The 16889-nt window shown below is 61.4% G+C and overlaps 1 protein-coding gene across 11 annotated transcripts; it reads right to left on the bottom strand.

Moving 5' to 3' along the window:
* Nucleotides 1–355: 355 nt before the first annotated feature.
* On the bottom strand, nt 356–16478 carry ZMIZ2 (zinc finger MIZ-type containing 2). Of its 11 annotated transcripts, none has more exons than XM_067043009.1 (20): nt 16076–16161; nt 11300–11497; nt 9849–9983; nt 9570–9684; nt 9049–9251; nt 8582–8807; nt 8088–8351; nt 7756–7932; nt 7009–7086; nt 6651–6819; nt 5886–6030; nt 5599–5809; nt 4867–4972; nt 4548–4705; nt 3822–3889; nt 3504–3572; nt 2988–3232; nt 2308–2477; nt 1984–2223; nt 356–1276 (listed from the first exon to the last, which is right to left on the bottom strand). In XM_067043009.1, the coding sequence occupies exons 3-20, from the start codon at nt 9896–9898 to the stop codon at nt 1169–1171; spliced, it is 2802 nt and encodes a 933-aa protein (XP_066899110.1). In that variant the 5' UTR covers nt 9899–9983; nt 11300–11497; nt 16076–16161; the 3' UTR covers nt 356–1168. The 11 variants fall into 11 exon arrangements, with proteins under 11 accessions (XP_066899110.1, XP_058930595.1, XP_058930598.1 ...); XM_067043011.1 differs by lacking the exon at nt 11300–11497 and adding an exon at nt 1362–1411 and having other exon boundaries at nt 1174–1276; nt 16076–16184; XM_059074612.2 differs by lacking the exons at nt 11300–11497; nt 16076–16161 and adding an exon at nt 16419–16478.
* Between the last annotated feature and the right edge of the window lie 411 nt (nt 16479–16889).

Genomic DNA, 16889 nt, shown 5'->3' on the forward strand with positions numbered 1-16889 from the left:
CACCCTCCCTCCTCCGCCACGGGTTGCATAAGCCTCTTGGGCTGGACGGGAAGGCCCTCGGGGTGGCTCAGGCAGCTAGCACACAGACGAAGGTACTCGGTCCGGCCCCTCCTGAGGCCTCCGGCCCCAGAGCTGGCTCCTTGCCTGAGGCAAGCCCACGCAGTGACGTGGTGGCAGATGCGTCTCCCAGCCCTGGTGACACTTCACCAAACAGCTCTCCTGCCAAAGCCAACTTGGGAAATTCCAGGCACAAGGAAATTTACCCGGGGTTGCGAACAGCTGGGCCTTGGCTTGGAGCAGGGAGCCCCGCCCGGGCGCGAGACACAGGTGGAGCAGGAAGGAGGGACTCGCCAGGTCCACCACGAGGGAGTCCTTTAATAGAGACGGGTGGACAGGGGACACAGCTCGGCCCTGCACCTGAGTGCGGCGGCTCCTCCTCCCCCACCTGGAGTGGCCCCAGGGTGGACACGGGAGAGGTGTGGTTTTAAAAAACACAGCGAGACCAATCCTTCACTTTCACCGAGAAGGGGAACTTGGGGGAGCCGGAGGCGAGTCCGAGCCCCTCCTCCAGCAGGAGGGAGCTTGCTGCCGCCCCCTCTCCCCCCATCTGCACGGAGACCCAGCCACCCTACATCTGTCAGTGTTTCTACGCTACGTACACAGTTGTGCTGTAGAGGCCCCACCCCCAGCGTCAGCCTGAAGCCTCGGGTGGGAGGAGGGACCCCACCCCCCCATCCCTGCCACAGGAGGCGGGGCAAGACGGGGCCCGGGGCCAAGGGGTCAGTGAAGTTAAAAGGTCAACGCTGGACAAGATGCAGGCCGGTGAGAGCAGGCAGGGGTCGGGGGGCCAGGGGCGGCAGGTGTGCATGAACCAGGCAGGGCTGGACAGGCATGGGTGGGGTGCGGATGGGGCCGGGGCAGGGACGAGGGCGGGGCTGGGGAATCTCATCAAAAACAGTTCTGCAGCTGCAAGCTGGGCCAGCTGAGCACCACCGCCCAGGGGTCCCCTCCCAGCCAGTGCAGGGCCGCCTCCAGGGCCAGGTGTCGGCACGCGTCCCGGCTCCAGGTGTACGTGTGGGGAGGGCCGCTGGTGTCGGGGGGGCCGGGCTGGAGAAGAGGGTGTGTGACATCTGCGGGCACATCCCCGTCAGCCAGGTGGTCGACAGGATCAGTTGTTCTCGAAGAGAGAGAGCAGGTCGTCGTTGCTGTTCGTGGGGAGGTCGGGTGGGCCCAGGTAGGACAGCAGCTCGTCAGGGTTAGTCAGTTCTGGGAGCAGCTGAGGACAAAGCAAACCCACCAGCTTTGGGCCTGGGTCCCCAGCCGGGGCCCCAGGCCCAGCAGGGATGCGGAGCACCCCTCACCTCGACACAGGCTGGCACTGGAGGCCCTCAGCCTGCTCTGCACAGGGGCTCTGCCAGCAAAAGACTGCTCTGTGACCAGGAATCACTTGTGACAAGCTGTCCAAGGACAACGTGGGACACCCAGGACCGTGAGGGGTCCCTAACGTGAACAGGGCGAATGTAGAAGGTGGTATCCCACTCCCTGGGATTTTCTGCTTTGAGCTGTGATTTCTACATTTTTTTCACATTGAACTTTGTATTCATTTATCATGGTCAAGGGACAGTCACCTCTCTTTCAGGCACTGATTCTGGCTCACATACTACCTGTGAGTCAGGTCAAATCAGACCCTAAGGCCAGGGTCACCAGCTACAAGCCAAGTCTTCTCGGGGACTCTGCCCATGCCACGGTGGCACCCAGGTCCCCAGGGCCAGATGTCTGGACACAATCACCCCACGGCTACTCTGGATACCTCACACTCGTAAACAAAAGCGCTGACATCACCCGACCAGCTCTCCCTGCGTCTGGCAGTCACGGTGGTATCACTGTCCTCCCTTCTATGAAGCATGTGGACCCTGGGATGACAGATAAGCCACACCCCAGCCCCGGCTCCAAGTGCTCCCCAGCACGGGGCCCAGTACTCACGTCCAGGGCCGGTTCCGGGGCCTCCCCTGCCCCAGACACGGGGGGCCCCATCATGCCTGTGGCAGCACTGAAGGCCAGCTCACCGATGGGACCCGAATTCACTGGGCCCAGGGGCTGCCGGGATGCCGGGGGAGGGTTTGGATGGTGCAGCTGGGGCCCTGGGGGGCCTCCAAGGTTGGGGGCGTGCAGCCCCGGAGGCCCAGGGTTATGGGCCGGGTCCAGGTGACCCGCTGGTGCCATCTGAAGGAGAAGAGAAGAACCTAGTAAAATGGCCCAGGGGCTCTCTGGGTGGACAGCTCCTCAGCCCCCCGACTTGGCACTGACCTGGCCTGGGAGGCAAGGGGCAGATTTCTCCGGTGTCAGGAGGCTGCTGGGAATGTCGGATTGATAGGAGACAGGGGGTGGCCCCGGGGTGAACTCAGTAAGGGTCGGGGTGCTGGGCGTGGTGGGTGGGAAGGAGTCGGGGAACGTCCCGGGTCCCAGGAAGCTGGAACCTGAGAGAGGAGAGCCAGGTCCAGGTGAGGGCAGGGGGCTCACGCCGGTCGAGCACGGAAACAGGCCAGCCACAGCGTGGGCGGGACTCACTGAGCTCACCCGGATAACGTCTGACTTTATGGAAGTTGCTATTCGGCAAAGGGCATTTCTTCTCATTGCTGCTGGGGGAACTGGCTGATGACACTGCCAGGAGGCTGCGAGGGGACAGGAATGGGACCCACCACACCCAGACACCCCCACACGCATGGTCAGACGGGGCCGGTCCGTGGAAGTGTGCCGGCACAGACCTTGGTTCCAGACTACCGGGGAGGCGCCTGCGGCTGCAGCCAGAGGCCCTGCTGCCCATCCCCGTCGGCTCGGCCGAGGGTGCGCCTATGCCATCAAGTCCCCAACCAGGCCCCCAGGCTCGCCGCCCTCGGAGTGACACGTCCACAGGCGGCAGACTGGTGGGAGAGGACGGATCATTTGCCCGGGGCCGTCTGTTTCTAGGGCGAGCCCCCTGTACTCACCCTGGCTGGGGTAATCGCCGGCGGCCGGGGCTGAGGGGGGCTGGAGGGGGGCGAAGGGCGTGGCCCCAGGGCCCAGGGCAGCGATCATCTCCATCACGCTGGGCATGAGCACATGGGCGGGGCTCACAGTGCGGCAGCGCTTCAGCGCCGGCCCGTCCGGCTCCTCCTTGATGTGCACGTCGGGCTTCACAGGCACTGGCTTCCAGCTGCACGCGGGGTCGATGGTGATCTCCTCGTAGTCAGAGCTGGGCGAGGACACGCGGGGCTGGTCACCACCTGTCCTGCTGCCTCTCCTGGCCCTGGGCCGTTTTTAGGCACACCTCCCACTCAAATGCTCGTGGCCACCCAGCACGTTCCACGTGCTTGTGGGCTGCGGGCCTGGGTCAGACGTGGATTCCCTCCACGGCCTGGAGTCGAGCCCGCTCCACGCTGGATCAGCACGGGGTGTCTCCCCACCTGTCCCAGGGCTGCCCTCTGCTGGCCAAAGACGCTGGGGTTGCAGAAAAGGAGACTCACTTCTGAATGTAAATAAGGATGCCCAGCATGTACTGGTCCACCTCCAGGCCCTCCAGCAATGCCGTCTTGCTGTAGAAAACCAAGGGGATACACAGCTCAGAGGGCTGGCCCAACCTCCTCCCGGGCACAGGCCCTGTCACATCTCAGCCCCCGGTGTGAGGTAACCCTGCATGACGTCACTGCCCTGAGCCACTCCATCCCTCCTAGCCTGTGCTGTGAGCCCCACACCCGGCCTGTGGAAAGAAAACACCCGTTAACAGCCTCAGAGGAAGTGCCACCCGCCCCCAGAGCTGTGGGGACCGTTCCTGACACACTCACTTGCACACGGGGCACCTCCAGGTCCCTCGCTCACAGTTGAGCTGTAAATAGGACTCCAGGTCGAAGCACTGCAGAGAAAGGGTGAGAGAGTTCCTCACAGTGGGACTGGGGCAACCCGGCCATGCCCTGTGGTTTCAGGAACTTGGGGCTTATTTACTGCATGTGTGAGAAGGCTCGGCTCCCAGGCTTTCACCACGGCACCATCCTAACAGATGTAAGAGACGGGACAGCCTACGCGGCTCTCCCTGGGAACGACGTGTGGCCAAAGCAAGAACTGGGCAGCTGTGCTGACAGGGAATGACCTCCAGGACGTGGCGTGGAGAAAAAACATGGTGCAGAGTGATTACCACTTATGTAACCAAAAGATGGGCGGGGGGTGGGGGGGTGGAGGGTGTGTGTGCATGTACTTGTCTGCACGAAGAACGTTTCTGCAGAGACAAACAAAGGCGCTGCTCCTGGGGACAGGGTGGTGAGAGGACAGTGCCCTGCATCCGGGATGCCGTTTAAAATCGGAGCCCCGAGAACGCAGTAAAACGGCTGTTATACTTAGAATAATATTAGAAGAAACAAAAGCCCAGTCTGAGGGGAGAAGGCAAGGGAGCCAGGCCACCTGCCCACTGGCCGGCCTGTCCTGTCACCTGCCAGCTGAGGTGCTCAGAGGCCACACCCGCTGAAGAGTTAAAGGGCAACCGAAGTTCTGGCAAAGCTCTGCAGTGGCCAGCCTACCTGAATGTGGCGACAGTCGTGGCCTCGGGCAGGGAGCTGGATCCTGCGGAAGGTGATGGGGCACTTGAGAGACACCTTGATGGCCGTCTGCTCCACCCCGTCCTCTCCGTTGGGCCCAGGGGTGCCAGGGATGGTGCCGCTGCTGAAGTTCCGCTTTACTGACATTGACGGGAAAGGAGGACGTGGGTGAGGGCTGCCAAGCGGGACCCGGCCACTGCTGGCTCAGCACCTCCGAGGGGCGTTCCAGGGCCCCAGAGGAGGCAGCCTTGTCTGTCATGGGGCCAGCTGCCTGGGGCCAAGGAGAGCAAGGGCCACTCACTTTTGGTGATGCAGTGTTCGGCAGGCAGGAGGCGCTTCTTGAGGAGACCCTGCAGCACCGAGCGGACGGACGGCCGGTGCACCAGCTGCAGCACGAAGAGGTGGGACTGCAACAGGAGGATGCGGTCAGCAGGACATGGCCCGGGGAGGCGCAGCGCAGGCCCATTCTCCTCTTGTGGCTAATGCACAGGCAGGCCACCCGCTGCCCCTCCCCGGGGACCAGGCCCACACCTATCTGGAAAGTTCAGTGTCTGCACCAACCACGGCCTCTCTGTCGAAACACAATTATCTGAGAGGCCCCTGAATGTGCCCTGACTACGGCATGCACCTTTATCTACGCTGGTCCAAGTGAAAACATCCCAGAACTGCATGGGGGCTGCCCCGCCTCTGCCCCCTCCCCCCCGGGCTGATCAGTGCTCTGTGCAGCTAAGTGCATTCTGCCTCTTCTAGTCCTGGATCTGGAGCCTGCTGGAACCTGCTCCTTAACAAAGATTCAGGGTCAGCTGGGACTCAGGACCCTGTGAGCTTCCTCCAGGAAAGAGGCAGGCTCAGGTAGTTTCTCTTACATAATTAACACAAGCTACAAATTTAGTCACTGAACCTAACCCGAAAGCAGCGAGAGCATTTTTACTTGAGACCCTTTACTTACAAGGCCCAGGATGGGCAGGAGGAGAGCCAGTGCCTTTTTCTTTAGCCACGACGCCCCCAACCCAGCCCCGCGAAGGGCACTCACGCAGCAGCAGGCCGTGACGGTGATCTGGATGGTGTTACGGCCCGGCTGGCACACGTGCTTCAGGTAGAGGGGCTTGTGGGAGGTCTTGTTGTCGCCACGCTCTATGGTGAGCGGGGTGGCGTTGACGCTGACCTGCACCGAGGCCGGCCAGTTGGTGTTCATCTGCCGGTCCTCGTGGTGGTAACACTTGAACTGCAGCTCCAGGTCCGGCCTGCATGGGGAGGATGGATGCTGAGAGCGAGGGGGCGGTGCGAGGGGCTGCGAGGTAGGGGCGGGCACCCACTCACCTCAGCATCAGGGTCTTGTAGACGGAGTCACGGAGCTGGAAGGCGTGATTGCTCACGGCCAGGTTGTGCTGTAGACGGAAGGGCTCCAGGACCACTCCGTCCCGCACGGGGAAGGTCAGCCGCAGCTCGTCACAGGGGCCGCTGCCTGGAAGCAGGCCGTGCCGGCGTGAGCAGGCCACCTGCAGGATGGCCACCAGGCCGAACGGCCTGCCCCCGCCCCATCGCGCGGACCACAGCCCCTCCTCCCCTTCCATGGGGCTGGGGCTTGGGCAGCGTCTCTCCTGGGACCCTGAGCTCGGCCTCCATCTCCAACGGGAACAGATCTTGGTGTCCCGCCATTCTGTCCTGCTTCAGTAGGAGCCCCGAGAATGATCCCTGAATCATGACTGGAGAACATGCCCCACCAACCCCAAAAGATGGCACCTCTGGTGCTTTCAGAGGGGGTAGGAGGCAGAAGAGGTGTGAACGGGCCACCTGCCGTCACCCTAGTGCTCAAGCTAGGGTTTTAGGACCCCCAACTGCTGCTGCAGTGGTCTCACGGAAAGCAGGAGTTCTTAACCAGGAGTGGGCTTCAGGGGGCCCCTGAAACCATCACAAAACTTTGTGCACGTGGCTATTTTTCTACAGAGAAGATGGATGAGGCCTCAAATGGATCTGCAAAGAGGTCCATGGATAGAAAAGGAAGGGGAAGGCCCGCCCCCGCCAAGGTCCCTGCAGGACCCTCTGGAGCCCTGTCCATCTGTCCTGAGAGCAGACCTCACTCACCGGGTGGTGACGGGTGCAAGCTGCTCACGCTGGGCTTGAGGTCGGGCAGGAAGGGCGACTTGACCTCCTGGCTGGTGGACATGTAGGGGATGCTGCTGCCGGGGGTCATGGGCGGCGTGGGGCTCCCTGGCAGTGGGGAGCTGGGATAGCCGGGGATGGAACGGGCGGGCTGTGGGGTTGAGCAAACAGTCAAGGTGGAGTGGTGTAGGGGTGGAGTTTGTTCTTGGAGCGCGCAATGGGAACGGTCAGACCAGGAACGGGCAGGGAGTCCGCGCTTCCTCCTGCCTGGGCGCCCTCTCTCCAAGCACCCACCCCATGAGCCTCCCGCCCGCCTGCCCGCCTGCCCTGCCGCCCATACCCCACTCAGGCTGGGCTGGCTGTAGCTGACGCTCCCCCCGTTGAAGCTGGCACCCTGCCCGCTGAACTGCTCTGCGGGCTGCAGGAGAGAAAACCGCATGTGCCTGGGACTGCCGCCTGCCCCTGAGCCAGGGCCCTGGACTTGACCCTAGGAGAGGGCTGGGGACAGGGGGGCCCACCACACGCACGGGTGTTGGCTTCTTTCTTCTTTATACACTTTTTGTGTCTTCTAAATAATCTACAGGGAGCACGTGCTGATTTCATAATTTTAAGAATGACCACTACAGAAAAAGAGCTGACCCCACGCATCAGAGGGTTTTACGGGGAAGCCACAGAGAGGCTGAAAAGACACAGGTACACACACCTCCTCTCCACCCTCCAGCAGCACTCTTATCGCTCGGGCCCCTCCCCTCACGAGCTCCTGGCCCCTCTGGCCTGTCCCCTGGCTGGGCTTCTCTGCAGCAAGCAGAGGGGATGGGGACACTGTCCCTAAAGGACACTCAGGTGGCGTGGGTGCCTGCCTGCTGCTCCCTACACCGAATCTCACAGAGGGGCCTTTCCTACCTGGACTCCCCATCCTGGGAGCTGCCCTACGCTGATCAGGCCCCCGGAAAGCTCCTGGTTGCTCGGCCACCCAAGCACACGCGAGCCCGCTCGCCAGCCCCGGCTGCCCCAAGGTCCGCGGGTGTCCCGCAGGGCTTGGCGTGGGCCAGCGGGGGCTGCAGAGGCCCGGGAGGAGTGGCCCTACCTTGTAGTGCAGTCCCGCGGGGCTGGGGGTGGACAGGGACTGGCCCGTGCCCTGCTGCAGGGGCAGCCTGTGCCCAGGGTAGGAGGACGGGGCGGGGGGCTGCCCGGGGCCAGGCGCATACTGGGTGGCGGCGGGCGTGTACTGGCCTCCTGGCAGGTACTGCTGCCCGGGATACACCTGAAGGAGGAAAAAGGCAAAATGGCCAGGAAAAGAGGTGTTGGGGAAGCCCATTCCCGAGGAGGGATGGCGGTACCCACCCTGTCGGGCACAGCCAGTTCTCCCTCCACCCAATGGCTCTGAGGGCGCTCGGGGTGGGAGGCTTGACCACTCACCTCACTGGAGTAGGCTCTCTTGACGCCCTGTCGGGGCAGGGGCTGGGCCTGGGTGGGGCCAGGGTACCCGTGCTGGGGCAGGCGCTGCCCCGCATACAGGGGCGCCAGGCCCGCTGCCCGGGTGGGGTTCATGCCCATGGGGCTCATGCCGGAGGGGCCCATCAGTCCTCCCACGCTGGCAGGGTTCATGCTGCTGGGGACACTGGGCCCCCGGGGACCGCCGTGCTGCAGGAACTGGCTGTTAAAAGACTGTCCGGCCCCCATCTGGGAAGAGAAGAGAGGGACCATCCAGGCCTTACCCACCACTGTGGGCGCCAGCCTTGAGCCCACCCCCTGCAGGCGGGCTCCCCCTCGCCCCCCCGGCCCGGGTCCTCTCCCCTCAGCTCCCCACTCCTTTCCCGCCTCATCTTCATCGGCCCTGGTGCACAGCATGCGTGTCCCCAAGGCCTCAATCCTGGCTGCCTGACAAGTCCCTGCCTTCTGGACCAACGCACACGGGCCGCACAGGAGGAGCTGCGGGGCCTCACCGCTCCGTACTGGCTCAGCTCCTGGCTCTGCTTCTCCTGGAGGGCAGCCACGGTGGCCGTGGCCGTGGCCGTGGCTGTGGCGGCGGCAGCAGCCACAGCAGCAGCTGCCGCTGCTTGAGTGAAGTCAGTGGAGGGCCGTGCGGCGTGTGAGGGGAGGCCCAGGCCCCCCGGCCCCCCCGGGCCGCCCGCATACCTGTAACAGACAGACAGCTCGGCTCAGAGGCGCTCCCCTGCCAAACCCCGGGGGGTACACGGCACCCGAGGGGAGTCCCATTCTTCCCCACGGCCCGCTCGTTGGCTCGGGAGCCAGCAGGAGCAGCGGAGACGCAACGTCCAACACACCAGTGTCGCACGGCTCCCCGGCGCCCGGCAAGTTAGCAGCGTCACCCCCAGAGGGCTCCCAGCACACCTGCCAGCGGAGGAGTCCCGCTTACCCAGTGGTGAAGCCGGGGCCCCCGGGGTAGCCCCCGCGGCCGTACACCCCTTGCTGCACGTAGCCCTTGTTGGCACCGCCCTCACCGAACGCCTGCTGTCCCAGGCACTGCGGGGAGTTCAGGGCAGAGCTGCCGCCTGCCATGCCAGGCATCATGGAGCTGCCAGGGGGGCTCCCTGTGGGGCCCATAGGGTTCCCCAAAACCTACAAGGAAGCAAGAATCACCAAAGGACACCATCCAAACAACTTGCTTCATGCCGTAGTTCTAAAGTGCTGGAAAGGAGAGGCCGGGCAGGTGAGGAGGTGGAGCGGGGGGCAGAGGGGAGGGTGGTCCAATGGGGGGGCAGCTGCTCACAGGAGGGGTGTGGAGGCCAGGTGAAGACAGGAGGAGGAGATCCCACGCCACGTGTGGAAGAACTGGTCTCTGAGGACGTGGGAGACTCAGGAAGCCCTGGCTCCACTTCTCCGAGATCTGAGGGGGGCCCTGACGCCCCTCGGGGCGGGGCCTAGGTGTGGGCTCACCTGGCTCTGCGCCGCGTTGCCGACTCCCCACACGGTTGTGACCACGGACAGCGATCCTGCTGGCTGAGTGGCACTCTGTTGCCAAGGCACTGCCTCATAAGCGAATGGACCATCACTGCAAGGAGAGGGGCAGGCGGGGAGGCTCGGTCAGGAGGCCACAGGTGCCTAGGAGCCCGCCTGGGAAGAAGCAAAGGCTGGGAGCAAGGGTTCCTGCTCTACCACCCACCCGTGTTCTGGGGCCCCAGAGGGGAGGGCAGCAGGAGGGGAGACCCTACTCACCCGTGTGGCGCGGGGGGCAGGGCGGGTTTCATGGGGTTCATGGGGTTCATTGGCTTGGGAGCAGCCTGAAGGCCAGGTCTGTGGGTGGCAGGAAGCAGCGCTCACTGGTGCTTACGTGGGACTCAGATGCTCTGGCTGCCGGGACAGGAGGGAAGGAAGTCAGTGGAAATGCCGCCGGGAGACCCCTCTCAGCACCAAGCCCCGGCCTTCCTCTGCTCCAACGGATGAAGGGTAGGGCAGGTGAGACCGGGACCCGGGGGCCCGCTCGGGGGGCTCAGGGCAGCCCGGCATCGGCCCTACCCGCACTGCCCGCCCTGGCAGACCTCTGCCCTCCCCAGCCCCAGCCCAGAAACCAGCACTGACCCTTTCTGGCCGGGCCCTACCACTTGGAGCCCCTGGAATGGTTCTAGAAGCAGGCTTTCTGATCCCCCAAACTTTCCACGTTCTCCCTCCCCCACACGAAAGCCTGGATATGCATAAAAGCCACGGGACATCCAGGACCCAGCTGCCAGAATCCCCGGCCTCTACCCCACCTGAGGCCCCGGGGCGGAGGACAAGGCCAGAGGCCAACGGAGGGCCAGCCAGCAGGCGTCACCTGCTCAGGGTCTGGGGCCTGCCCACTATGGGGAGGGGCCTCTGCATGGGGCGGGGGTAGGGACGGGGGGACGGGACGGGACACAAGGTTAGCTAACCTGCAGCCTGGGGCCGGGCGTGGGGTGCGGGGACGTCTGCAGGAACTAGGTGTGGAGCCAGCAGCCCATCCCTGGCTGGCAGCCCCCATCCCCAGGGCTTCTCCCCAGGGCAGCAGAAGGGTGACGTGCGCACAGGGGCAAGGCGGGAAGACTGACCCCCAGAGATCGCGGTGACATGCACAACAAGGCGGGGACGCACACACAGCGCAAAGGGTGGAGGGCTGGTGGGCACCCAACGGACATGGCAAGGGGCCAGTGGGGACACAGCAGCCGTGGCCAGGGGACACGCATGGAACCTGTGTGCCCGTGCTGGGATGGGGCACCGCTTCCTCCCACTACGTGGGGCTGGCTCCCTTCCCCTTGGCACCTCAGAAAACGAGCGAGGCAGCGGCCGGCCGCTCCTCCCGGCTGCCAATGCCTGCCGACACCTCCACGAGGAAACCCTTCCACCAACCAGGCCGCGGGCCCTTGCTGGCACTGCCAGGGCCACCTCTCACACGCACCTCCACCCAGCCTAACCACAGAGGCACACTGGCTGCGGTTCTCATGGGGTCTCCGGGGAGGCCCCTGTCTGCCTTCTTTGGGTTGAGGTTCCATCCTAGAGCACCACTGCCTTTGAGGGGCTGCCAGGCCTCACGCGCACGGACACACCACCTGGGCAAGCTAACTTCTGGTGGCTCAATCCTGCCGCCTCAGCACTCACAATGCCACCCACCCAACCCCAAGGCTCGCATTCCTGAGTGCTGACCAGGACCTCACCGTCAGGGCAGCCCAAGTGAGGCAGGATTATATCATCACGTCCTCTGCAAATACAGTCCTGAAGGCAGCACGCGGGGGACGAGTCCCTGACCAGGGCGCCAGCGCAGGTGAGGGATACAGTGGCGGCTGTGGCTTGGGCCCAAGGCCTCCCACAGAGCACTGGGTTGAGTGGTTCCCAGAATCGCAGCAAAGCCTGGGCTGGGAGGGAAGGTGACGGACCGGTCAGACAAGAGGAGGAGTGAGGCAGCTGGCGTGCCTGCCCGCCTCACGCCTGGCCCTGCTCTCCTTTCCTGACGCCCCTCCCAGAGGAGCTGGGCCCAGACCACATGCCAACCAGGAAGCAAAGGCCAAAAAAGCAGGAGGCCGGTGGCTCCAGAGGGCTCAGGGGCCCCTGGACTCAGCCCTCGGAGCCAGAATCACCCAGCCAGGCAAGGCAAGGCTGGCTGTCCCCAGTGAGGACAACCACCAGGATGGTGACACTGCAGTGGGAGGTTGGGGTCGGGGAGCACTGCCAACAGCCAGAAATGCCCCCTAAACCTGCTGAGTGGGGCCTGGAGCAACACGCAGCGTTTTCAGGACTTAGAATATAGGCGGGCTACTCTAGACTGTGGTATTGGCAGAGGAACAGACACATAGGTCAATGGGACAAACTAGAGAACCCAAGACAGACCCAGACAGAGTTTCTGACAAAGGTGCAAAAAGTAAGCACTGTGGGAAGGACAGCATTTTCAACAAATGTGCTGGAGCTATTGGACATTCACAAGCAAAAGACAAAAACAAAACAAAACAAAAAACCCCTAAACTTCACATCTTACACAGAAACTAACTCGAAGTGGGTCACAGATTTAAATGAACAGCACAAAACCGTAAGAACTTTCTTAGATTTGACACCAAAAGCATGATCCATAAAAGGAAAAACTGAAAACTTTTGTTCTGTGAAAGACCCTGCTAAGAGGATGAAAAAAACAAGCTATAGACGGGAAGAAATATCTGCAAGCCACATATCTGACAAAAGACTAGTATTTAAAGTATATAAAGAATTCTCAAAACGCGAAAGCTAAAAAAAAATAGAAAATAGGCAAAAGACACGAAAAGACATTTTACCAAAGAAGAAATACAGATGGCAAATAAACACATGAAAAGATGTTCAACATCACTGGCCATGAGAGAAATGCAAATTAAAACCACATCGAGGTATCACTACACACCTATCACCATGGCTAAAATAAGAAATAGTGATACCACCAAATGCTGGCTAGGAGAAACTGGATCACTCGTGCATGGCTGGTGGGAATATAAAATGGTACAACCACTCTGAAAAACAATTTGGTAGTTTTTTTATAAAACTAAGCATGCAGCTACTATACAACCCAGCAACTGCACTCCTGAACATGTATCTCAGAGAAGTGTAAACTTACGTTCACATAAAAATCTGTACATGAATGTTTACAGCAGCTTTATTCCTAATAGCCAAAGAATGGAAACCCAGGTGTCCCTCAGCCGGGAAGAGTTAACCAACTGTGAGCCTGAAGGCATAAAAAGGAAGAGCTACTGATACAGGCACCGGCCTGCAGGAATCTCCAGAGAATCATGCTGTGTGATAAAAGCCAGTCCCCAAAGGTTACACACTGTATGATTTCCTTTATATAACACCCTTGAAATGACGAAATTATAGAAATGGAGAGCACACTGGTGGTTGCCAGGGGTTAAACGTGGGGAGAAGGGAAGCGAGTGGGAATATAAGAAGGTGGGGATGGAAATACATGTATCTCAATTGTATTGATTGGAGTTAGTACCCTCGTGTGATATTGTGCTACAGTTTTGCAAGATGTTACCACTAGGGAAAGCCAGTAAAGGATACAGAGCTCTCTGTGTTATTTCTTATAACTGCTTATAAACCTATAATTCTCTCAAAATAAAAATTTATTTAATGTACAAACATGACCAGCTCTGTCTCTCCCCACAAAGATGCCCAGGGCAATCCTTTCCCAAAGCTGGTTGGATTGGCCAGGCCCACTCTGCTGTTCCAGAAGCAAAGGACAGGATAGAGCAGGAGGAAGACGGGAAGACAGGCCACCCCTGGCCTGGGTCAGAGCCTCAGGGCAGGTGGTGCACGCCCGGAATCTGGGACTGCTCAGCCCCACTCTGAGTTCGCAGGGTGGGGTGGGGCCTAAGACATGCATTTCTAACAAGTCTGCAGGTGCTGCTGCTGCTGGTACTGGGACCACAGTCTGAGAGCCCTGGGGAGCTGGGGAGGAGGGGGACAGGGCAGGTGCAGGGCGGGGGAGGGGGGGCCGCCCGTGGAGGGTGCTGGCCTGGGGCCCAGGGCAGCTTCCTACATCACGTGACTCTGGGGAATTCCACCCCCACGACTTCACTTCTCTGCTGTGGACGAGACCACAGACATTTCCAGTTCCCCCTAAGCTTTCTGTGCGGGGGCAGTGACTTCCTGACTTCCTGCCAAGCTCCTGAACCAAGTCTGGTCTCCTCCCCCTGAGAAGCCCCAAACTCTCCAGGTCAGGGACCCAGTGACCCTCTGCTCCTGACAAAGGGAGAGGCGTGCTGTGAGCGCAGACCCTCCTCCCACCTCCTGGCCTCAGGCAGAGGTAAGAAAGAGCTTGGGTGTGTGTGCTTCCTGCCGGCTGGGGGCTATCCCTGTACACGGACTGTACACTTGCTGGAAGCCAGTACCTCGGCAGAACGTCCTGGCTTGAGGTCAGTCTAGAAGGCCACAGGGTTTTCAGGGGGTCAGATTACATCTTCCTCCCGAAAAAGAGCTACAGAGAGCTCACTACCCAGACCCTTCTTCCCCAGGACCTCACAGCGCCTGCACAGCAGTCTCCAAAGGCAGACATTATTAACATGGGTCCGCCCTCTTCTACCTCCGCTCCATTACCCGGGCCTAGTCACCCAGGAGCAGCAGGCCCGCGACACACCACCCGACCCCGAGAGGGCAGGGACTCGCTGCCTCCTCCTGCAGCAGGGGGCCCACAGTTCCCAAGGTTCCAGTGACGAGCCCCAGCCAGAGGAACAGCGAACACGCTCAGAGAATGGAGAATGACAGCTCGAGCATCACAGGACACAAAGGGGGGGGCTCACGTGCTCCAATGGCTCAAAGTCCTGCCCCTCTACTTGGGAGGCCACACACTGACTGGCGTAAGTGTTAAGAGTTCATCCAGGGGCTTCCCTGGTGTCGCAGTGGTTGAGAATCCGCCTGCCAATGCAGGAGACACGGGTCGAGCCCTGGTCTGGGAAGATCCCACATGCCGTGGAGCAACTAAGCCCGTGCACCACAACTACTGAGCCTGCGTGCTGCAACTACTGAAGCCGGTGCGCCTAGAGCCCGTGTTCCACAGTGAGAGAAGCCACTGCAATGAGAAGCCTGCATACTGCAATGAAGAGTAGCCCCTGCTCGCTGCAACTAGAGAAAGCCCGCGCGCAGCAATGAAGACCCAACACAGCCAAAATAAATAAATTTTTTTTAAAAAAAGTTCATCCAAAATGCCCAGGAATGAGCATTTCTGAATGGCCCAGGTGTGGGTCATTTCAGAGAACAGTTGAAGGGTTGCGTTCTTCTGGGCCTCAGTTTACAATCTGTAAAATAGGTTACGTGGTGGGCCACTCTAGGACTAGGAAAAGGAAAAACACAAGACCACCTTTAAGTCATCAGCCCCGGCTCCCATCCTGGACCCAAGCGCTAGTGGACACTCCATGGGGAGGCCTGACTCCCCTTGGCGATCAATCCAATGATCAGGAATCCTCCCCAGGCATACCCTACCAGTCTTTCACGAGTGGCTCTGAATCTGTCATTCATCATCTCACCTTTCTCTTCCCAGCCAGAAACCACCCTCTGGGTGTGACAAGTCCCCAAGGCCAGTACTCACTGGGTGAGGCTGAGATTCCTTCACTTATCCTGTTACCTCTCTCAAGCTTCTACAAGGGAAGCTCTCTGGTTCTAGTATGACAGGATTTGGTGGGTGAGTCTGTGTTCGCCCTATCAACTGTCTTACAGATCGAGTCACATGTTCTGTGTATTTCCCTGGGAAATCTTCTGAGATAATATTATACAAATGACTTAAAGACATCACCATGAATATTCTGCAACTATCGGGAAGAGAGTATGGGGAGCAGGCTGTAGGGGAGCAGGTCGGGGAGAGGTGGGGAAGGTCCGGAGGAGCAGGGCAGCGGTAGCAGGGTAGCGGGGTGGGGGGGGACAGGGCAGCGGGGAACAGATGCGGGAGGCTAGGGCAAGACACGCCGGGGGGCAGAACACCCTCCCGCCTGAGCTTCAATATGTCCTGTTGGGAACAGGGTATGTCCACCAAAAGCACGGCTGGGGGCTGGAAGGTCAGGGTCGCCAAACCCAGAGCATATCTCCGCGTACCTTACATCCGCGTGCCGGTGGCGCGCACGGCCCGGAGGGGCCCGAAAGGTGAGCCTTCAGGCCACAGAGCAGAGGAGAGGCAGCCGGACCCGCTTGGGCGAGGACCCGGGTCAGCCTCCTGCCCCAGACCCCTCGGGCGCTCGGCCGGATTCCGGCCAGCCCCAACAAAGGCTCAGGTGAAGGGTCGCCTCGGCGCGCACGGGGCCAGTCGGCCCAGGACCACGACGCACGCGCGGCAGGTGCGGCAGGTGGGCGGCAGGGCCGGCTCCAGCCCCGCCGGGGCCCCGCCGAGGCGCTGCAGAGCCGGGCCCGGGGACGCCGCACCTGCCGCCGCCCGCACCTGCCGCACCTGCCGCCCCCGCCGCCCGCACCTGCCCGCCCGGTCCGCTCACCTCCAAGCGGCCCGGCCCGGTCCCTCGCCGCCGCGGCCCCCGGTCCGCGCCGCTCCATGCGCTCAGCCCGCCCTCAGCGCCGCCCGCCGCCCCGGGGCCGCCGCGGTCCGCGCCATCTCGCCGCCGCCCGCTCCGAGGGCACAATGGAGCCGCCGCGCTGCTCATGCATATGCATGACGCCGCGCGCCGGCCCCGCCCCCAGGCCAGAGCAGTGGAGCTCCGAGCCGGCGCTCAGGAGCGAGTGGCCGCGGTCCTGCGCAGGCCAGGGCAGTGGGCCGGGCGGGGGCGGGGCGGGGCGGGAGGGCGGGTTGGGGAAGACCTGTGCTCCCCGCCCCCTTCACACCTTTCCGAACGCGGCGTCTGCAGAGTCACCCGCGCTTCCTCTTCGCTCTCGGCCGGGCCGGGGCGGAGGAGGCGGGTCCAGGAAGAGGGCGGGTCGAGGAGGAGGGGTGGACGGGGCGAGGCCTAGAAGAGGGCGGAGCCTGCTGAGGTGACCCGGTGTCAACCGGCCACTTCTGGGAGGGGTCTTGTAAGGAAAACCACGAGGAACCAAACAAGTAGCTTTCCTCGCTGTTCTTCCCTCTTTGCAGAGGGCGGCCCTGTTGAAGCATTCTTAAAGTTACTCGAGTTATAGCCAGATGAAGCAACCTCTGATCAGTTGGCATCTTCATGTGCTATTAGCAGCCTTTATTTGCAATTATTTTCTACCCTTCCTTTAGGAAGACTACATTCTCCCGATTACCCACAATTTTTTTTTTTTTTTTTTTTTTTTTTGTGGTACGCGGGCCTCTCACTGTTGTGGCCTCTCCCATTG

This window comes from Kogia breviceps, chromosome 9, assembly GCF_026419965.1.
Source record: "Kogia breviceps isolate mKogBre1 chromosome 9, mKogBre1 haplotype 1, whole genome shotgun sequence".
Taxonomy (NCBI): domain Eukaryota; kingdom Metazoa; phylum Chordata; class Mammalia; order Artiodactyla; family Physeteridae; genus Kogia; species Kogia breviceps.